The 22,654-nt window shown below is 43.5% G+C and overlaps 1 protein-coding gene across 7 annotated transcripts in view; it reads right to left on the reverse strand.

The window, feature by feature from the left end:
• The window catches only part of DOCK9 (dedicator of cytokinesis 9), a 196,197-nt gene that overhangs the window by 73,179 nt on the left and 100,364 nt on the right, over positions 1-22,654 (reverse strand). For all 7 annotated transcript variants that reach the window (XM_061626573.1, XM_061626569.1, XM_061626574.1 and 4 more), the window contains 13 exons: positions 21,182-21,261; positions 20,918-21,105; positions 20,711-20,776; positions 18,017-18,109; positions 16,688-16,811; positions 16,182-16,303; positions 8,998-9,084; positions 7,821-7,910; positions 3,760-3,875; positions 3,547-3,616; positions 3,319-3,444; positions 2,349-2,420; positions 468-614 (listed from right to left, as the gene is read on the reverse strand). In XM_061626573.1, coding sequence (XP_061482557.1) covers positions 468-614; positions 2,349-2,420; positions 3,319-3,444; positions 3,547-3,616; positions 3,760-3,875; positions 7,821-7,910; positions 8,998-9,084; positions 16,182-16,303; positions 16,688-16,811; positions 18,017-18,109; positions 20,711-20,776; positions 20,918-21,105; positions 21,182-21,261 — 1,381 coding nt within the window. The remainder of the gene's footprint in view (positions 1-467; positions 615-2,348; positions 2,421-3,318; positions 3,445-3,546; positions 3,617-3,759; positions 3,876-7,820; positions 7,911-8,997; positions 9,085-16,181; positions 16,304-16,687; positions 16,812-18,016; positions 18,110-20,710; positions 20,777-20,917; positions 21,106-21,181; positions 21,262-22,654) is intronic.

Raw genomic sequence — 22,654 nt, forward strand, 5'->3', positions numbered from 1 at the left:
ACTATTGTTTTGTGTTGTTGATATTATTATATCTGTGTATGCATACGGCCTGAGTGGTCAACAAGCAATAAAATCTGTTCTTGCACTCAGGTCCTGCTTGCGGGCTTCCCCCAGGCACCTGGTTGGCCACTGTAAGAACAGGATGCTGGACTAGATGGGCCACTGGCCTGATCCAGCGGGCTGTTCTTATGTTCTTAAAATCTGATCTGATGATGATTATCTATCTTCCTGGCTTATTTCAAACTCCAGTTTATGGGGGAAAAGACCACCATATCTTTGCTTCTAAACCTGCTGCATCATATTTACCATGAAATGGACCACCACGTTCTGTTGTTGTTTTTTAAGCTAAAGTGCAGTTTGGGTTCTGCACCAGCACCTGTTACAGAGATATACACAAGACTTTAAGCACTGTTGTGGTGACTAAGTGAAGCCTCCTCTGTAAAAGGCCAACAAAGAAGCATACTCACTTTTATGAAGACAGCAAGGCTATGGTTTGCATTTTTTGACGCTTCTGGATTATCTTTATATTTCTGAGTAATGTGTGGCATCAGCATGTTGACAACAGTTTCTACAGCATGATGATAAGATGCTGGAAATCTCTGATTTCGTAACAACTAGAAACAAAATGAACGAACAGAATTTTCAAACAGGAGTATGACAAAATTATTTTTTTTACTCTTAGTATGTAAAAGAGACCAACTTGATGAAATTTATTGCCCATTTAGAACTCTTTGTCTTGCCTAGAAAACATAGCACAAAGAAATTTGGAACCTTCTTGATCACTCAGAGGAAAGATCAATATAAAAAAATTGTTCAAGTAGCAGATTGAGTACCTATTGGCAGAAGTAATAGTCCTTTCTATAAGGAAAACAAGAGTAACTGCCTTGTGTTTCATTTGGCACAAGCAACCATTGTTGGCGAACTGGTGGTTAAAAAATGCAAACCAATTAATTTTATTATATTCCTAGAGAAAAAGGCTGAAAAGATTTTGAATATAATTGGCATTTATTTATTATTAATTACATTTATATCCTGTTTTCCCATCAGTTTACATAGTTCTCTTCTCCCCTCCCATTTTACCCTCTCAACATTCCTGTGTGTAACGTTAGGCTGAGAGACAGTGACTGGTCCAAGGTCGCACAGTGAGCTTCATGGGTGAGTGGGAAACTGAACTTGTGTCTCTCTAGCCCAGCCTTTCCCAACCAGTGTGCCTCCAGATGTTGTTGAACCACAACTCCCATCAGCCTCAGCCAGCATGCCAATGGCTGAGGCTGATGGGAGTTGTGGTCCAACAACATCTGGAGGCACACCGGTTGGGAAAGGCTGCTCTAGCCTGACACCACTACTCCACACTGGTTCTATTACAGACATTTGTAATAAAAAACATGTCCGATTATTTAAAGGAGGAACATATTTCATGTAATTAAGTTTGATACTCTTTCATATGTAACCAAAAATCTAAAAATGAACTTAAGAATGTAGATTGATTTATAGTTCTTTCAACATTATCACTCCAAATGTCTTCTGATCTCTTCTACCCTCCACTACACCTCCTCCATATGTCTTGTAAACATAAACAGCAGGGCCGGTTCCAGGTCCACCGGGCCTGCTGACCTCATCCCATCACTCATCTTCACTGCAGCAGGGGCCTGTTGGTGCCACTACCTCCTCTTTGGCGCTCACCCATCCCGTCAGCAGCTGGAGGTTCCAGCTGCTCCAGCATGAGCTGTTCCACAGTCACTGTCGCCAGAAGCACGTTGGGCCTCCATGGCAGGGAAACTTCACCTCACAGACACTGTAGCCACAGCAGTCTCCACTAGGTGAAGTTTCCTGCCCCATGGAGGCTGCTTCTGAGGGAGGGGGCCCTATGTGCTTCTGACAGCAGTAACTGCAGAAGGCTCACAGCAGAGTATCTGGAGCCTCTAGCCACCAAAGGCATGGGCACACGCTGAGGAGGTGGTGGTAGTGGCACTAGCGGGCCCCTGCAGCAACAGAGACAGGAGGAAGTAACCAGGTCCAGTGGTGAGGCGCCCCGGTGAGCTCCTGGGCCCTCAGATCAGTCTCTGACCTGCCCAACCTCTGGTGCTGAGCCTGATACAGCCTTCCCCAACTTGGTGCCTTCTAGATGTTTTAGACTGTAACTCCCATAATCTCTGACCATTGGCCATGCTGGCTGGGGCTGATGGGACGTAGTCCAAGGCTGGGGAAGACTGTGCTGAAGAATTAACTATACTTATGTATTGCTCAATTTTTATATAGCAAAAAATTGGAACAAGGAAGCTCCCAGAGTACTGGAACCTAAGAGGCTCCAGCAGTTTACTAAGTCTCTTACAAAATATTATACCTACCTTGACTTTAGCATTTTCTACCAAGTGTTGGGCCATTGACTTGATTAGAATTTCAAAGAAAAACCAGGAATACTATTAAAACAAAACATAATGAACACATTATACAAGCCATCTATTTATATCTATTCCTTCTAAAATGTTTATTGTTAATGATAATCTTTGTATATCACAGTTAAATACATTTTACAATTAAAAAGCTGTTCTATTCCTTTAAAAGGGTTGTCTCTGGAATTACCACCCCTTGTTCACTCATTTTTAAAATAAAACTTTGTGAAATGCTTGTAGTCCAGCGTTTTCTGTATCGTCTCCCTATGTTTTTTTATACTTGATTCACCACCATTTTTATATTTTGCAAATGAATACTGTTGCACCATTGTTTTGTCTAGTACAGCCAAAGTAGTATTGAGATTTTTCAGGTCTCTTGTGCTTTTAATTAAAGGTTTCCTCTTTGCAGGCCTTTCCTGTCAAATGTGGCTGAGAGAATAGTAACAAATAGCCACTTAATTGCTTCTCAAAAAGTTTCACTTAAATTAGATGAAAAGTAAAAAAGCAATGCAAAGAAATGGATCATTAAAGACCTTCCTTGCAGGAAAAGAAACCAACACTGGGGCAACTGATAGACTGCAAGATTCAAGGGGCAATTAACTATTCATTGCTAATTGCCCAGCCATAATCATAAGAAAGGGAAAAAAGAGGTAGGTCCTACAAACAATTAATTTCTAACACTGAGAAGGAATTTTGCTGAACAGAATTTATTTGTGAGTAAACTTTATAGAAGGTTCATGAGGAAGAGCATATCCCAGATAAAATAGCTGTATATTACTAAGTAAAACCTCCATTTAAATTTCACTTTATGGAAAACCAGGGTCTCAGCAGCACTAAATGATTCTAATGTGGGTTCAGAACTAACCCTGCACACTTAAATTGGCAATACCAAGAAAAGCAGCAATCTTTTTTTTTCAATTTATACCTTTAGCAGCTTGTTGCTTGTGAGGAAGTCAGCAGACGGCTTCAAGATTGTTGTCATGGATTTGGCAAGTTCTTCATGTACGGTCTTATATTCAGAAGCAATGAAAGGCTCTGCTTTGTAAGCATACTTTGCAAGAAAAAAGTGCAATTAGCTTTGTATAATGCAGAAGCAATTATTAGAGGTGTTAATGACATCGCTTTTAAGAAAGTAAATTTGTATGAATCCTACCTTAACATAGGACCTCAAGTAGCTATCCAGCTCCTCTTCATGACACTGTGCAACTACATGGATAATAACCCTAAATGAAATGAAGTGACCATAAAGCATCACTGCAAAGTACTTTGACAAAGATTAGAACACATTTGGCAAATGAATACCCCAAACTACTATCTAATATTTAAGTGATAAAATGCCCTGGGGCTGTTGCATCAAAATGTTTACCTTGTCACATTCACTGCAACTTCTTCCTGAGTTGCTCTAGTAAGGACTCTAAACAATTGGTTTAAAATAGTAGGCAGGAAAGCTATCATCACATGGCCCTCCATAGCATGAAGACTCTGGGATAAAAATAAAATAAAATCAGAATTCTATGTGACACAAAACATTTTTAAGGTACTTGTTTAAAAAATAAATCAATAGTTTAAAGCTGCAATCTTCAAAGCCTTTGCTTGGAAGCATTTTACTGAAATCATTTTAGGACAAAATGTGCAAATCTTAGCAGATATGTAAATTGTTTCCTACATTACACCTGATGCTGTTTCATAGCCTACCACATTTCAAGCCAACTTCATAAGGTTGAGTATCTTCTTGGTGAGGACCTACTAGAGCAAACTTAAGAGTTGTTTCCGCTTAGCCTCCAAGTGGATAGTTTCAGCCAACCAGTACCTGGATGGAGAAGAGGACACTGTGACAGAAGGTGTGGCCAGAAGGTGCTGCAGTGCTGTTACTGTCAGGCACACTATTTCCAAAAACCTCATCAGCCAGAAAGGCACCAATACCACCATCAATGCTCTCTTCTTCTCAGACTTTCTTCAATATGCAGGCCAATATTGGCATCAGAGGGAAAGCACACAGCACGTTCATAGCATTTGCCCCTTCTGCTATCAGGAATGGAAAGCAGAAGTAGTAACAACAGAGCTGGTGGTTGCAATCCAAGGCCACACTCAGCTGTCTGAACCTCATTTGCAGCTTACCAAAGTTTTTCTTGTGTAGCATGCACTTAGCCTGGTGACTGAGCCAATCCACCATATACACGATCACCAAGGAATCAATATTGTTTTTCACCCAGCAGGTGGTATTATCGGTTCTCAGATTCATGTGACAAGAGACTTTTCATGAGAACAAAGTGTTGCAGGCCAGACATGCCACCCTGACTTCCAACCAGCTGATGCTATGTTTTGCTTCTGTTGCAGACCAGGAGCCCTGCACCCTTACAATTAGCACCCGGTCCATCAGGCCTGTGTCTGTTGACAACATGACCCATGATGGATCCTTCACAGGCATCCCCTTGCAAAGATTGCTGTCTAACCACCAAAGAGAGGATCAGACTTATCTGGTCAGCAGAATCTGCTTGTGGTGACTTTCACAATAGCCATCTGGTGAGGCAGCTATGCCCATTGGAGAGGACAGGAATGGAATCTGGCCCATGGGGTCACTTAGATTGCCAAGATCATCATGTTGAAGACAATGGTGAGCAGCATGATATCCACCAACTTTGCTCTGAGGAGAAGAGACACTGCTGTCTTGATCTTGATCATTCTGTCTTCCCAGAGAGCCACTGCCGGTGTTGATTGTTGCTCCCAAAAACTGAAGATGAATGGATGGAATAAGATGACTCTTTGCTCCGTTCACTAGAAAGCCATGATCCTTCAGAGGCCAACAAAATATGAATGTCCCAGTACACCAGATGGAGAAACGAAGACAAGATCATGATGTAAAGGTACAATGAATTCCTTGCAGGGACGCCAGAGAAGGACTGACCTGTCAGTACTGACTCTTTTGAAGCTATTTCTAAGAGATTGTTGACGGTTGCTTGCACTATCCTCTGCTTTTCTGGATTGAAGACTCTGGTGATGGAAGAAACTTATCTGGAAGACTAGACTGGAGCTCTATTAGGTAGGCTTCCTATGCAGATGTGAAAGGAAGGAATCTGCCTTCCACTGGGGTCATGACATTATAACTGATATTGGTTGCCCTTCTGGGCTGGGATGAAGTGGTAAATCTTGCACTGGACTGCTGTAGTACTGTTGGTGGAAACTCTGGCCTACTTCAGGTGGGATGACTGGGGCAAAAGTCTCTGCCCCATCTCCAAATGGGGCACTATAAAAGGAATGGTATGGATGAAAACAACAAAATGAGCACCAATCCACGTGTATGGCCTTTCACTTCTATTCATCTCAAGCACTGAACTTGTGGCCCACAAATGGCTTCACTGTGGGAACAAGATGGGAATTTAGGTTAGGGTCCCAATGTTGGAGCCATAGGGTATGCCTTGCCACCACCTCCACTGCAATATATTTTGTAGCAAACTGGGCAAGCATTCATGGTGGTGACCCTTGAAATTTTCAATACTGCCTTTTGAAGCCTGTCAGGGTCCCGAATCATGTCATCCAATATGTCATTAGACCAAAGCAGTGTCACCTTAGAAAAAGCAAACATCGCATGTGCAGCCCTCATGGCTAATGTTGAAGACTTTTGTAACTTCTTTAAAGCCACATCTAACTTAAGCTCCATAGGGTCTGTTAGTTGATTCCCATCCTTTGAAAGCAGGTTTTGTGACATTGGTGCCAAAATAGGCCCATCTATAACTGACAGTTTCAGCTGATGCATTATACTGGAGTCTAAAATAAAATCTATTAACATAGGAGACAGCCTTTTTTTGATTGCAGCAACACATCCTACTCCATCGTCACTAACTTTTTAAAGAGAGGTGGAACTGTGACTATTTTCCCAAAGGTCTTGAGGTCTGACAATACAGAAGCTCCCCTGGAAGTAGAAGTCACTGACTCAGGGAAGCAAGGAAGAGACAAAGACAAACGGCTTTCCCCCCTCTTTTGTATACATATAAGAATAATGGGTAGGAAATTGATGGATAATAGTTTACACAAGGGTCAACAAGAGAGGTGGACTAATGACTTGAAGAGGCACTGAAGAGAATAAGATACTGCTCAAACAGCCAGGACACTGAGGAAAATAAGGACTGGGGAGAAAATAGCACTAGAAACCAACAGGGAAAGGGGAAAAATCACACACCAACTCCTACTTCCTAACTCAGAAAACACACATATAGTCACACCCACATTTAAAACACAATGTCTGAGACAAGCCAGAAGAACAAGGATAGTTGCTGGAATGGTTTGCTTTGAGTGAAGACAGGAAATGAACTGAGACTCCAAGGGTGAGAGACTCAACAACTTCCTCAGGATTCAGGGCCGGTTCTAAAGGGCGACCAGGTTGGGCACTGGCCCGAGGGCCCCAGAGCTACAGGAGCTCCTGAGGGGCCCTCCGCTCCCCTTCCGTAATCCGCACCCCCATGCCCCCTACTTACCTTTCAGCCGGCTTTTTAGCATTGCCCTTAATGAAGATGGCAGCCGCAGCTTCCCTAAGGTACTGAAGCCGCTGCCGCCATCTTAGTTGATGGCAGAGATGTGCGCGCGTAGCACACACATGTGCCATCAACAAAGATGGCGGCGGAGGCTTCATTCCCCTTAGCGAAACCGTGGCTGCCATCTTCATTAAGGGCAATTGTAAAGACTAGACAGGTAGGGGGGTCGTGGGGGGGCGCACGGGGGGCATGCGTGCATGCACGTGCATGTGCACACCCATCCACCCACCAGGGGGCCAGGGCAAGCTGATGTCCAAGGGCCCCTGCATGCCTGGAGCCGGCCCTGTCAGGAGTGACAGTGTTTCATGGTTTTGAGCAGGAGGAGGAACACAATCCCACTTGGCAATGTACTAATACCTAATGCAGAAAAACATTTAGCATCTCTTATGGGACCATTTAGATACTACTGCCACCTCATCTTCCTGCAAAAGGAGAAGTCAGAAGTACGTCCCAGGTCGGAACTATTCAAGTTAATGGTAGAAAAATGTGGTTTCCATTTGGCTGTGCCTATCTGATTATAATATTCATATACTTTCTCCAGTAGCATGGAATCACACCATAGGACAGTGGCTCCCATACTCATATGTGCATGCATGTTCATATACAAATTGGACATACTTTACCACATACTTGCACCTATGTATGGCAAAATCCTCCTTACTGCTTGACAATCAAGTGACCTTGGAAAGAGAGAAGTAAGGCTGCAATCTAATACCACTTACCAGGGAATAAGTCCCATTGAACCCAATGGAGCTTATTACTTCTGAGTAGACATGTACTGGATTGCAGCCTAAGTCTAAAAATTCTAGGTTAAATGCAATTAATACCAATGCATTTTAATTAACAGTTCATACCCTGACGGCCATTAATCTGTGCCCATCTCATTACAATTTTATACCTTAAGATACTTAACAAGATCAGCTCCTAAGGCTTCAGCTCCAGACTCAGTTTTTTGACAATAATGGAAGAAATTGTTTAAGTGCTGGTCCTAGGAAAAGCAAAGCAAACACAGATTAAGTCAATTAACACACAATTTAAATTTGATTTGATCAAATATGCCATTACAATGTACCAAATCTCCAGATAAAAGAAAAGCACTGTAAATTTAACTAAAATGTAATTCCTTTCGAGCACCCATCAAAGTTAATTTTCAGAAGAACAAAGCAAATGAGCCCTCGTTGCCATCCATAAGGTCTCATAGCTCTATTCTTGTAAGGAATTAATTTAAATTTTGCATAACTGGTTTTAGAGCACTTTTGCTTGCTTTGTGTGCTTTAATAGCAATAAAATAAGCACCCCCAAAACAATTATTTTTCTCTCTCCCCCCCACTCCACCCTACCATTGCTGAACATGGACTTTTGTCCTCCTGCCTCCCATTACTTACTAGCAGGCTCTCTCTGTTGGAGAAGACTGGATTGCCAGAAGAAACTATATAGAGCTTCTCTCCAAATTTTTGCAACAAATCACCATGGTAGATCTGCTGCACTACCTGCTGGGCCTTTGGCACAGACTATGCAAAGCTAAATGTCTGAACATTTTTAATTGTCTGCAGTTTTTGCTTTTATCCAGTGGGGACATGTTTATACTTGGCTGTATCCAATGATGCCTTTGTGCTAATATTTTTGCTATAGCAGAAAGTGGTTCCACTTGTGCAAGGCAATGCAACTTATTTTTACCAATCTCCCACAACATGCATCCTTCCCTACCATAGTCATATTGTTTTGGATGGTCCACTAACCTTCAGGAACAGCTTTTCAGGGTTGGGGGGTGCACAATGAATAGGGAAGACCGGCAAAAATTAAATCTCAGCCTTGAATGAGTGGGAGTGCTTTCTAAAGGTACAAAGCCACCATTAGATAAAATTCACAATCGTTAAAAAAACATGGACTCAGCTGCAGACAATGTACAACAAATTGTGGCTGGCCTTACTGGCCAACCAAAATTGTCTTGTCACTAGGATCCCCATCCATCAAGGGGAAGGGTGTTGTCCCAGACCTCATGTTACATAAGTCATCTGAGAATACAATCAAATTAACAAATCTTGTAAAAAGCCAGAGTGGAACAAACAATCTACCTGTGTGTATACAGTGGAAACTAGATGGGTTGAAATCTTTAGCAGTGGTTTGCCTCCATCTACCCATTTAATTTCAGGACCAGAATGCTGTATAGAGAGAAAAAAGTTAAAATGCTATAGATATTACATGTTTATGAATGACACAATGTGCCAGATAGGGACATACTGGCCTGGTATGCATATAAGGCTAAGGCATCATCTGGTTTAGCAAATCATGAATTAACCATGAATTGTCCAAACTATGATCAAACAGACTACAGCTTGTTTCTCCAAATTTGGCTTGTTTTTCAGCTGCTTGTGCCTTTGTAGCTTGGTGAGTGTGGTTGCTGGGTTAAAATACAATGCCAAGCTATAGCAAAAACAAACCAAGGTTCATAAGCCAATAATAAACAATGACTTCAGATGAGACATGTGGTCTTACCGTGAAATAGGTCTTCTCTGTGCATGTCAAAAGATGATATCAGGTGGGTAGCTAGCTCCACCTAGCGGTTGAAGGCAAAAGAGCACTGCTGAATTTTTGCAGGGACTTCCTGGTCTAGTCCTGTTCCTGCCTCAGTTCTCCATGACAAGCCCATAAACGAGGAAAAAGGATAGGAAGAACACACAAACAGAGGAAGACAACAGTACTCATACACTCTCTGCTAAAGGCCTATTTGTGCTTGTAATGACAGCCCAGCCCTCCTAGCCCTGATATCATCTTTTGACACGCACAGAGAAGACTGATTTCATGGTTAGACCAAGTGTCTCTTCTCCTGTGCATGCAAAAGATGATATCAGGTGGGACATACCAAAGCTGACCCATGTAGGGTGGGAATATTGCTGGGCTGCAATTCTAGTGATCTGAGAGGATATGCTATAGCACTCTCCCCCAAAGGCTGCCTCAGCTGATGCGTATGCGTCTATCTTGTAATGTTTAATGAAGGTATTAGGAGTGGTCCATGTAGCTGCCCTACAAATCTCTATTAGATGGGCACTGCAGGAAAATGCTGCTGATGTGGCCACCACTCTCGTGGAGTGAATTACTATGCCGGCCGGCCAGGCCAGTCTCAGCGAGGCATATGCCAAGGAAATGAATGCTTTGATCCATCTAGCTAACATGGAAGTGGAAACCTTGTTTCCCAAAGACACTGGGTGAAAAGATACACACAAATCATCTGTTTTCCTAAATGACTTTGTCTTAGAAATATACACTTAAAGGGCTCTCCTCACATCAAGTGAGTGTCATGCCTTCTCCGTGGAGTGAACCGGATTAAGACAGAAGGACAGCAGTACCAGTTCCTGTTGGCAGTGGAAGGTAGACAGAACCTTGGGACGAAAGGAAGGGACTATGCAGAGGACTACTCTATCCTTATGAAACACACACAAACACTTATGCACGGACAGGGCATTCAGCTTAGACACTCTATGGGCCGAAGTAATGGCCACAAGAAACAAAACCTTAAAGGACACAAGACAAAGATGAATTTGACTTAAAGGTTCAAATGGAGGTTTTTGAAGGGCCATTAACATTTTGTGCAGGTCCCAGGTAGGGTAGTGGTGGACCATAGGTGGCGCTGATAAAGTTGCCGCCCTAAGAAAATGTTTGATAAAAGGATGAGAGCCCAGTGGATTGTCTGGGGTTCTGGAGAGTATAGATGATAATGATGAAGCCTGGCGCCTCAGGGTGTTTGGTCTGAGGCCCATGTATAAGCTGTCTTGAATGAAAGAGAGTATCTCGTTGATTCCCATTTTCCATGGAAGAATTCCTTTCTTTTGTGACCAGGCTGAGAAGGTCTTCCATGTGTCCTCATATATTCTGACTATGGAGGGGGGTCTAGAAGCCATCATGGTTTCCAGTGCTTGGGGAAGGATGCCTTTCTTCAAGAGTTGCTTCGGTTCAAATTCCATACATGAATCGCCAACCACCCCGGATCTGGATGAAGAAGCTGCCCTTGAGAGAGCAGGTCCTCCCTTAGGGGAATTTGCCATGGGGGTTCCACCACCAGGTCGAGGAGATCCGGGAACCACTGTCTCCTTGGCCACCAGGGAGCTACTAGGAGAACTGATGCCCGTTCAGTTCGGATCTTGTGGATTACCCTTGGAATAATCAGAAGTGGAGGGAAAGAGTACAGTCTACCTGGAGGCCACTGGGATGACAAGGCATCTATCCCCTCTACTTCTGCCATCACGTACCTGGAGAAGAACCTCCTCACTTGTCTGCTGTGCCTGGTGGCAAACAGGTCCACTTGAACCCTGCCGAAGCATGTCACTATCTATTGACAGGTGCCTGGGTGAAGCATGCATTCTCCCTGATCCAGTTTCTCTCAACTGAGCCAGTCTGCTTGGTCGTTGTCCTCCCCCTTGAGATTTTCTGCAAATATCAAGTCCACATTCTTTTCCGCCCACTGGAAGAGGAGAAAGGCTTCCTCCTGGAGGTGGTGGGAGCATGTGCCCCCTTGATGGTTTAAATAAGATTTGGCCAACACGTTGTCTGTTCTTACCAGCACCGCCCCAACCGTCTGAACTCTGTGAAATGTCTGAGGGCCAGACAGACAGCTCGAAGTTCCAGGAGACTGATTGGCAGAGTGGATTCCTGTGGTAACCATGTGCCCTGTATCATCTGACCATTGCAGATGGCTCCCCAGCCTGATAGGCTGGTGTATGATGTGATCAGGGTTCGAGGGAGATCCTGAAATGGCACTCCTCTCAACAGGTTGGGTTCGTGAACCCACCATAGCAACGACTGATGTACCTGTGGTGACAGTGCCACTCTGCGGTGGTGACTTGATGCTATGTTGCTTTGGAATGGCAGAAGTGCCCATTGGAGTGTCCGAGAATGATAATGTACCCAAGGCATAATTTGGAATGTAGACACCATCAACCCCAGGAGTGCCGCCAGTTGCATCATATCTGCTGATTCGGCTGACAGGACTTTTGATGACGCCCTGCGTATCTTGTTTACTCGTTTCTGGGACAACTGCAAAGTTCCCTTTTGCGCGTCTATGGTGGCTCCCAGATGACTTTTGCAGTGAGACAGAAATAGCTGACTCTTGGGTTCATTGATCAGGAAGTCGTGGTCCTTCAGGCACGCCAAGATGACATGGAGGTCCTTCCAGGCCTGTGTAATGATGGGGAGCGAATCAGAAAGTTGTCCAGGTAGGGGAAGACATGAACCCCTTGTGTCCTGAGGTGTGCCACTAAGGCAAACACAATTTTTGTGAATACCCTGGGGGCAGATGACAGGCCAAATGGCATAGTCCTGTACTGAAAGTGGTCTTGACCCACTGCAAACCTGAGGTAGCACCTGTGGGGAGGAAAGATGGGAACATGGAGGTAGGCTTCCTTTAGGTCGATTGAGGAGAGAAAGTCCCCCTTTCTCAGGGCCTCTTTGATTGAGAGTAAGGTGTCCATGCGAAACTTGCGGTACTTTATGAAACCATTCAGGTTCTTTAGATCGAGTACCGCCCTGAGCAATCTGTCTTTTTTCTCAACAGTGAAGAAGAGAGTAGTTTCCCAAAAATCTCTCCCCTGCAGTTTCTATAGCCACAATCTGTATCAGATGGGAAATCGCCTGCAGGACCCTTTCCCTCTTGTGTGGAGAAGCGGACAGGGGAGATGGAATGAATTTTGCCGGCGGGGTGAAGGTGAGCTCCAACCTTAGGCTGTATCAGAGGGTGTGTAGTATCCATTGATCTGATGATGTGTCCTTCCACTGGTATGCAAAGCATTGGAGATGGCCCCCCACTGGTGGAATGTTGGCATCAGAACTGATGCTTATTTCCCTGTGACTGGGAACCAAATCCCAAAAAGTTGGGAAAATGTTGTTGCGCCATAGGTTGATTGCGCTGTCTGTTCCCGAATGGGCAGCTTGAGTGGGCGTCCTTCCTTCTGCTGGATGTTCTGGAGCCAAGAAAGGGCTGAGATGACAGGTAAGGGTGGAATGAACTCTCAAAGTACCTTCTGTCATCCCTTTTCCTGGAGGATGGCATAGACTTTCTCTTCTCCTTAGATTCGAAAACATTTGCTAGGGCGTCATCTACAAATAACGTGCCACCCACATACAGTTCTGAGGTGAGATTGGAGCAGGCCGCGGGGTTTGCCTTCCAATGTCACAGTCATAGGATTCTTCTAGTGAAGACGCATGCCACCAAGGATCTTGCTGCAAACTGCATAGCATCCATGGACACATTTGCCATGAAGGTTACTGCCCAAGAGACCTTGAATAAGGATTTGCGTATTCGGGCGCGTCCTCCTGTGGACCATCCAGCAGATCATCTAACCAGAGAAGGGAAGCTCGAGCAAATACCAAGGAGGCTGCTTCAGCTCGGATCGATAGTGCATTAGCATCGTGGATCCTTCGGAGACCCTGATCCATTTTGTACTCAGTGGTGTCTTTCAGATGAGCATCTGAGTCCTTTGGGTTCAAAGATGTATTCAGCAAATTCACAATGGGGGCATCTATCAGCGGGACCTTCAGCTGGTCCATGATGTGTTGCTCCAGTGTATATTTGTTTGCTATTGAGACTGACTTCTTGCATTGTGATGGAATGTTGAACTCTGACTTGAGTACTTTGGGGAGTAAGGAAGGGAGCTTCAGGACTCTAGACTTGGGTTTAGGGTCTGGACACACTACTGAAACCCTATAGGTCGAAGGGCAGGAGGATCCTCTGCAGAAGTTAGAGTCAGGGCTTCCATCGCCTTGCACAGGAGGAGGAGGAAGTGTGGCTCCTGGAAAATTCTAGTGGTTGCAATCTCTTCAGGTTCTGAATCCCCACTCCATTCTTCCGCATCCAGGATCATTAAATCAGTGTCTGGGTGTCTGCCCTGGGCCATAGCACAAGGATCTGGAGATGCTCAGTTCCGTGGTGGACACACATTTTTAGCTGAGCGGCCTATAGAGGGGCCCTGCATCTCCTGTCTTCTAGGTGATGCCTGAGTGGGTGAGGGAGCTGAAGCTTCCTGTGGTAGGGCCTGTGAATGGGCTGATGATGCCAATAGATCTCTAGCCAGATCCATTAAGAGAGAGTCCCTGAGTTGTTCCTTTAACTGCTGAAGCAATTGAGCTGAAAGCTGCCGCTGAATGGGCTGAGTTTGAGAATCAGAGAATTGGAGCCTTTGCCCCCCCCCCCACCTCTTGGGTCTGTTGAAGAAGGATTGGTTCCTCCAAAAAACCTGTAAAGGGTTCAGGGGAGGAGCTGGTAGAAAAAATGGAGCTCAAGGAGGGGTGAGGTAGATTGCTTTCCTCATCAGATAGGGGTTCCTGGTCCCTCTGTGTTCTGCAGATGGCACTGTGCAAGGCATTCCCTGCTGATCCTGACTGCTGATCAGGGCCCTGCCTGCCTGTTCCAGCTGTTTTGCTGGAAACCAGCATCCTGCCTTCCAGAGCCATCCTGCCCGCCATAGCCTGTGTCTCAGCCACCTCATGCCTGGCAGTAGAGAGGTGGGCTATCGCTGCCCCTCTGCCACCAAAGGATGTGAAGGAAGCCAGTTAAAGGCTTCAACGCTGTATCTGTTGCTGGGGGGAGAAAGCAGTTTCATCCTCTTACAAGGGGTTTTCCAATTTGCAGTTGTTTTCCCCATGGGCGCAACACGATGCAGGCCTTACAGGGGCAAACGAGCCTCAGAGGTTGTTTCTGGGAGACGGGGGGGTGAAGAACACCCTCACGTTGGGCAAAAAGTGCCACTGCCCTGCTTGAGTCCTGGCCCGTCAGGGGAGGTCCAATGCAATCTCCACACTTGGCGCTAGGTTGGTGGCAGAGAGGGGGAGGCTAAAAGCTGTAGTGACCATTGGCAGCTGCCCATCGCGCATCTCTTCGCTGGATGCACGGGAAGAGGCTGGCTGCAGGCAGAAAGCCTGTAAGGCCACAGTGTGATTTCGGCACTGCAGCCGTTCACAGGGCGGCCACTGCAAATGAGAAGGTCACTACCGCTCTAAGGAGCTGAAGGGGCTGTGAGGCTGGTGGGGGGGAAGCCAAAAAACTGCTGGTGACTGAGGGGTGGGAAAGCCCCTTTGTGGAAGCTCCATGCCGGGGGATGCCGGGGGTAAAACAAAAAACCTTTTTTAAAAAAAACTGGGGAAAGAAACTTGGGAATAACAGTCAACAAGGAAAAAACACCAATATAGGAAAGCACACACAAACAATCAGAACAAAGAATACAGGCCTGAAACCAAGGAGCATAGAGGACCCCACCAAGCTTGATGAAGGCAAAAGAGAACTGAGGCAGGAACAGGACTAGATCAGGAAGTGCCTGCAAAAATTCAACAGTGCTCTTTTGCCTTCAACTGCTAGGTGGAGCTAGATACCCACCTGATATCTTTTACATGCACAGGAGAATATGGTTTGTTGGGAATAAACAAACCACTTTTAAGCTACTGAGCAGGGTTCACACATGCTAAACCATGATTTAGCATTATGGGCGAACCAAGTCATTAGAATGCTTGGTAAAACTAAGTGATATAAAAATGGAAAAAGAACAAAGAAATAAAATTCACAAATGGCCATTTAAAAGGCAATGCTATTTTAAAAGCAGTAAAGTAAAACTATCATTTTAAAGGACTACATGGCTTATAGTCCAGTACAAACCAATGGATAACCATTAGTGAATCTTTCTAAGGAAAATAAAAGTGCAGATACACTTCCAGAAATTCTTTATTATTGTATATGTCCTCTAATTGACAGAAATAAATACCCACATAGCCCTCCTCTAAATGCTGGAAGTTAAATGAGATGAATAAAACTACAGTTAGCAGTTTTGTGCCAATAGTAACTGTGTAGCAAATATTTTAATTTTAGCACTACTGGAAGATTTCCCATCTACTCTTGAGTTAACAGATGCCAAATATGGACATAATGGCCTGGTTCACACATAACACTAAGCCATGGTTTGTTTAGCAAACCATGGATCCTGAATGTATGGTGTACTTTCTATAGCAAGAACAAGAATAAAGTATTGGTGCTTTTATGTCTTTGCATGGAAAAAGTATTTCAATGTCAGACTGACACACAACAGTAAACAAAGTCAGCAGGCTCAACATTTTTTAAATTTGGGGGCTACACACAAACTCAGCAGAGCCGTTTAAATGTCTTGCACATTCTAGATGCAAAAAGAAAAATGTTTCCTATCTTGTGGGTGGTGTGTTTTTAACAATTCCGCCTTGTCAAGAGGTATTTTTTTACAATAATCTATTTTGTTTGCTTTTTTACTTTGCTCATGCCAGGTTCTTGACTGTTGAGATATCCAGATGGAAGGTATGCGGATACTGGGATATGTTGTTCATTTGTCACTACTCTGCCATCTTTTAACAGCTGAAGCCAAGAATATCCAACTACAAGGAATACAAAGAAAAAACATTTTTAGTATTCACACCTCAAGTATATAATACAACTTAACACAAATTCAGCTAGAGTCTTGATGTGTCTTTATCAAAAAAGATCCAAAATACTAACATTTAAGAAGGGCTCTACTCAGTCGAACAAAACACAGATTTTTTATTTACAACAGTTAGACTGCAATTTCAGTTTAAAAGAGAAAGTGATAGTCAGTACATTTCTTTGAAAGTGCTACTGAAATCAGTAAAAAGAATAGCATTGGATTCTTTTTTATAATAATCAAGCATCCAGAAAATGATAGATTTAATGCTGAACTTTCAGAATCTATGAAATAAATGTTTGACTTTGAATTCATAAACGAAAAGCTAAATCAATTATACCTTGTGTTTCAATGATGTCCTTCTTTTTGGTAGTCCCTTTAGTGGAATTATCACAGCTGACGTGGTAGAAGGTAAACAACAAGTGGTGTTTTTCATGTAGCTGTGTGGGCAATTCTATTTTTATCTAAGGAGAAAAATACAAGTTTGGCATCAGAAAAATATTTTAATAGTGCAGTGGTATGGCTCTCGAGATGTACATATATGCAACAGTAGTTCAGCTTGTTTTCAATTACTATGTTTTCTCCTGGAGAGGCATTAACTTTGCTGCCCAACTGGACAGGCCTCCTTTGGCAGCTTTCATCAAATAAAATAGGCCTCAAGAAGTAATCAGCCTCAAGCAGATGCCATGGGCAAAATCAATCATCTTCTTTAAATGTGTAGTCCAAGTCAGAATTGATGCAAGCAATTTTATCAGCAGAGCATTCTGCAAATTAATCATAACAGACCACAGAGGCGTTCTCCTCTTCTCCTAAAAGGTTTAGATGCAACAGCCTCCTTACTATGTGGAAAAGCTTCACTAGCCAACACATAACTGACATAATGGTGGTAGAGAAGTAAGACCTCTTTCCCATCCTTCCTGCTATAGAATAGTCCCTTTGCTTGGACAGACTTCTTGCAAGTTTAGCCATCTACCCAGTTGTCTCATTTCTCCAATTACTCAGAAAATGAAGGTGCTTAGGCTCTTGCAGGCAGAAGGTAATTTGGGAGATATTATCTCACCCCCACCAATGTTTCTCTGTTCATTTCTCTGTTCCAGAAATCAGCCAGGGCTGTCATTTAAGGCAGCAAGAAATTTCTTCAGAGCAGTCAGGAAACCATTCAGAACCACAAGTCTCTAAAGGGCCATAGCACAGAGCATCTGCCCTGCATGCAGAAGGTCCAGGTTCAATCCCCGGCATCTCCAGATAGGGCTGGGAGACAACCTAGTCTGAAACCCTGGAGAGCCGCTGCCAGTCAGCGTAGGCAAAACTGAGCAAGATGGCTCAATGGTCTGACTCAGTATAAGGCAGCTTTCTATGTTCTTAAAGGTGAACCATCCTAATATGTACCCTATTGCATCCAATATTGTATTTATTTATAACTAGTTACTATTTTTCTACACTTTTCTAAATGCTCAAGCACTTAAAATATATTATTCCAGGTATGCTTACAACAATACTGTAAAATGGGCTAGTATGATTACAGGTGGAAACTGAGGCAGAAAGATACTGGCTTTCCTTGGACTACCTGATAAATTGATCAAGAGCTCTAATTCAAAGCACCATTTCTACTCTCATCTCATTATGTTTTTGAAAAACAATTAAAATTGGCAAGTATGAAATTGGTTACCTCATCATAAAATTCTGGGTTTTGGTGGTGATGCAGAACTGTAGCATATGCTTGTCTTGTAAATATTGATCCACCTGGTCGGCCATAGATGCACTAAAAATAACAATAAAGAAAGGCAGAGAGACCAACATATTCAGCCTCCTTGCATTTATGTCAAGAACATGAGTGAACATATTTTCGATCTGCTGTTTTAAACATTTCAAATTCGTTTTTGCATAATATCGCACATACAAGCAGCGGCGAGAAACCCCATTACAGCCACAGAAAATTCAAACTTTGGCGCTCTTACGTTCAACCACATTCTCTCTCACTCTGCCTGCCTCTCTCTCTCCGCTTAGGCGGCCTTGGCGGCGTCAGGGAAGAGTCCTAAACTCACTTACCTGGGCGTAAGCCCTACTGAACACAATTGGACTTACTTCTGAGTAGACATGTAGTGGATTGTGCTTTAAATGAGGTTTGCTTGTTTTTCGTCTGTGTTTGTTTTGATCACTTTCCCTCTTTCGTTCCCCTTGACTAAGGCTGCAATCCAAGACATGCCTACTCGGAAGTAAGCTCTGTTGAGTTCAGTGGGATTTACTCCCAGGTAAGGCTGCAATCCCAGACACATAATGCCCAACGGAGCTTACTTCTCAGTAGACATGTCTAGGATTGCAGCCCACATTCTTTTTGTCTTTCTTTCGCATTAACTAAATGCAGCTTCGCTTACCTGCGCGAAGCTCTGGGGAGCGGTAGCACAGTTGCGGCCGAGGGTGAAGTCGCAGTAGCCATTTTGAAGAAGGGAACGTCGCGCGTCGCATTGGGATGACGCGCGACGTTCCGCACGGAGGGGGCGGAGCTACGGGCCTATTTAAGCCCGCTCAGCCCCCTCCGACTTCCTCTTGGCTTGCGACGACGAAGAGAGGAAGAATGACGGCGTGGGACAGACGGAGCTACTGAACAGCGAGGGACAGAGAGCGGTGGCCATTTTCTGGCCGCATGGTCGATGCTTGGGCCTGATCAGCCCATTTAAGGTGGCAGCCATGAGGGCAACGACTGTTAATGCTGCTGCGTGGCTGCAGGTGGCCTGGTGGTGAGGCCTGGCCAAGTTAAGCAAGATTACACAAACATCCTCCCCCCTATACAGGGAGGAGGGAGTGGATGTTAAACAAAGATTACAACCACATACATTTAAATATTACGCAAGTATATTTAGGCAGTTAAAGGGATAGATAGATAGATGGAGAGAGAGAGAGAGAGAGAGAGAGATGCATCCCTGTGGGTTGCTGATTTCTCCCCCCCCCCCATAAAAGGGGAAAGGGGTGAAGGTAATATAAGAGTACCACTTAGATATATTGAACATTTACATTAAATATGAAATAATTAATGATAAATAGATATGAGCCCAATGCCTCCTAAGAAGGAGAGAGTTGGGCCAAAAGGGGCATGTGCCTAGCCAGCAGGCCTCGTTAAAAGGGCCTAGAGGGCAGGAAGCGTCTGGGCTGATAATGGTAAAAGAAAGAAACACATTTATAAATAAAGTAAAATACAATAAACATATCAAGTTAATAAACATGCTATATATGTATTTGGCACCCCCTTGCTGCCTAGGCCTTTGGGCATTTAAAACCACACACACACCCTTAGCCCAGGGCAGATTGTGGGAGAAAAGGTGGTTTAGTGTAGTGGTTAGGGTGTTGGACTGCGACCCAGGAGACCAGGGTTAGTGGTCACCACAGTATAGATCTGGGGTTATTGGTTGGGATGGGTCCTTTTCTTGGGAGGGGGAGGAAGGAGTGTCTCATTATCAGTGAGACAGTGACTCATTATCTAGAAGAGGGGTAGCCCATGTGGTGTCCTTCAGATGTTGCTGGACTCCAGCTCCCATCAGCCCCAGCTGGAAATGTGAAGGTCTGGAAAAAATCTGGAACCCCCACACACACATTTTCACCCAAGCCTTTTCTCCCTGAAAAATTGAAATGTTTTGGGCTATGACATGCACAAGGGTATAGAAGCTTGTTTTAATCCAAACAAACCTGCTTTAAAGTGAAACTGATCAGTCTGTGTCTGCTTTGCTAGCAATAGCCTGTGCCTTTGCTTTGCATTAAAGAGATCTCATGCTTTGTCCCAGGGCTGGGGAGGGAAGGATCCAATATGATTCGGAGGGTGGGATATAAATCTAATTATATTTGGGATTTGGGATTTGAAATTCAAAATTTGAAATTTGAATTTGGAGTTTGAATTTTGAAATTCAAAATTCCAGATTTGAAATTCAAAATTTGAATTTCAAATTTAGAATTTTGAAATTCAAATCTCAAATTTTGAATTCCAAATTTCAACATTCCAAGTATCAAATTTCAAATTGGAATTAGAATTCAAAATTCGAAATTTGAGTAGACCTGCTTAGTCTAGTTAGGGTCAGTAGTGAGTCAGCATAGAGAGGTCTATGAAGCACACTGCTTTTGATGTAACCGTTACTCTAATAAAACAAGAATTAATTCCAGTCTCACCTCCGCCTCATCTCTCGGACTCTGGGCAGGACACTCAGAAGGCTCACATTTTCAGTACAGTCTACAAGTACAAGCCCTACTTGAAGGCAATGTTATTCAAATGAAAGAAGGCTTGACTATGAACCACATGCATTGCCATGTTGGCTGTAAATAGACAGTAATCATTTGACTGAAATGTTTCTAATAGCTATAAGTCAGATCGACAAACCTTTAGAGGTAAGGAATCTTCATCATCTGAATCCCTGAATTCTATGCACACTGCAATATTTCTTGCCTAAAAGGAGCACAGACAGAGATTTGTTTGTTTTCAAGAAGTGCCAGGCAAACAACTAAAACTTCAAGAAGGAACACCTGATTCAATTCAGATTCAATTTGGTCTTGAATCTGAATGTTATTAGTGGGCACATAAACTCACCTTTGCAAATGACTTTTGACTGTCATATTTCAAGTGCTTTGGATAAACATAAAGGTGATTGTTGTAGATGGTGAAAGGCTGAATGTGTTTTGGTATACAGGGAACAAACTCCTCTACTTCAAAAGTTACCATTGTCTTGGTACTGTTTTCAAACTGTTTCATGGGAATGTATGATGAGTTAACAAAATCTGAAAATATATTAAAGATCAATTAAAAAATTGAAGGGAAAAGGCTTTTCAGTTAAAAATACTTTTCTATACTTACTTGGGATGTCTTGAGAAACATTATCAATTGTTATGTCTAGATTTCCTAAAATAACTGGTAGCTTGGCCATCTTTTCAGGTCTATGAAAAAAAAAACAAGCTGACTCAGCATTCAGGTTATAAAAAGTAATACTGTTAGAGTTGATGACAATTTACAAATGTATATGTTTCAGAATTGAACAGTTATCCCCCATGTTACAGAGGCCCAACTGGCCTCAACCAGAAGTGGGGCAGTTAGAGTGGCTGGTCCCTTGCTGTAGAACACTCTTCCAGGAAAGATTTAGCAGGCGTCCTCTCTTTTGACTTTCAGGTGTCTCTTGAAGACTTTATGGTAATAGGCCTATGTAGTTGTTTAAAATGTCTCTTGAGTAGCCAGTCATTTTAATGATTGTTTCATATTGCTTTTATAGGTTTTATGTTGCTGTACACTGTGTTGATGTTTTGTGAGTGGGAGGTATATAAATCATTAACCCCAGTATCAACCATCTCGGATCCTATAACTAGCAGGTGAGGACTTGATGGTGCCACCACTGAGCACTGCCTGGTTCACACTGATTGTAACAGGGCCTTTCAGTAGTGGCTCCCTGTTTGTGGGATGCCCTCCCCAGTGAGGTGTGTCTGTTTCCGTCGGTATTGACTTTCAGGAAGAATTTAAAAACTGTTTACCCAGGCATTTGATGGCTAAAAGGGACTTTTCCTGGAAACTTGAAGATCTCTGATGAACAAATGTTTTTAACTGTGCTACAGAATATTTTAGATCCTCCGTGGCGCAGAGTGGTAAGCAGCGGTAATGCAGCCGAAGCTCTGACCACGGCCAGAGTTCGATTCCAACGGAAGGAGGAAGTTGAATCTCCGGTAAAAGGGGTCGAGGTCCACTCAGCCTTCCATCCATCCGTGGTCGGTAAAATGAGTACCCGGCATATGCTGGGGGGTAAAGAAAGGCTGGGGAAGGAACTGGCAATCCCACCCCATATAAACGGTCTGCCTAGTAAACGTCGCAAGAAGTCACCCTAAGAGTCGGAAACGACTCGCACTATAAGTGCGGGGACACCTTAACCTTTACTTATATAGAATATTTTAACTGTGTTTTACAAAAATTTTAATTGTAATTGCATTTTGAAATGTTTTAAACTGTTTTCATATGTTTTTCTATTTTCTTGTTAAATAATTTTGTTTATGTCTGCCACCCTGGACTCCTTCAGGAGGAAGGGTGGGAGATTCAATTAATAACAACAACTTTTATAAATAAATGAAAGAAAAAAAGTCACATCTTCAGAAAAATCCTATTCTAAATATATGGCACTCTCTCAGTATAGGCTCCAATATTAGCAGCAATTATAAGAAATTAAGCTAAATTTATATAAGTAGGCTCCATTTATACATTACAGCCCCATGTTGCTCCAGGCAACATCTATACAGCCCACCCATGTGATTAGGTACCATGTCAGTGACATCTGCCCGATCTGAAGGCATG

This window comes from Rhineura floridana, chromosome 5 (genome assembly GCF_030035675.1).
Source record: "Rhineura floridana isolate rRhiFlo1 chromosome 5, rRhiFlo1.hap2, whole genome shotgun sequence".
Classification (NCBI taxonomy): Eukaryota; Metazoa; Chordata; class Lepidosauria; order Squamata; family Rhineuridae; genus Rhineura; species Rhineura floridana.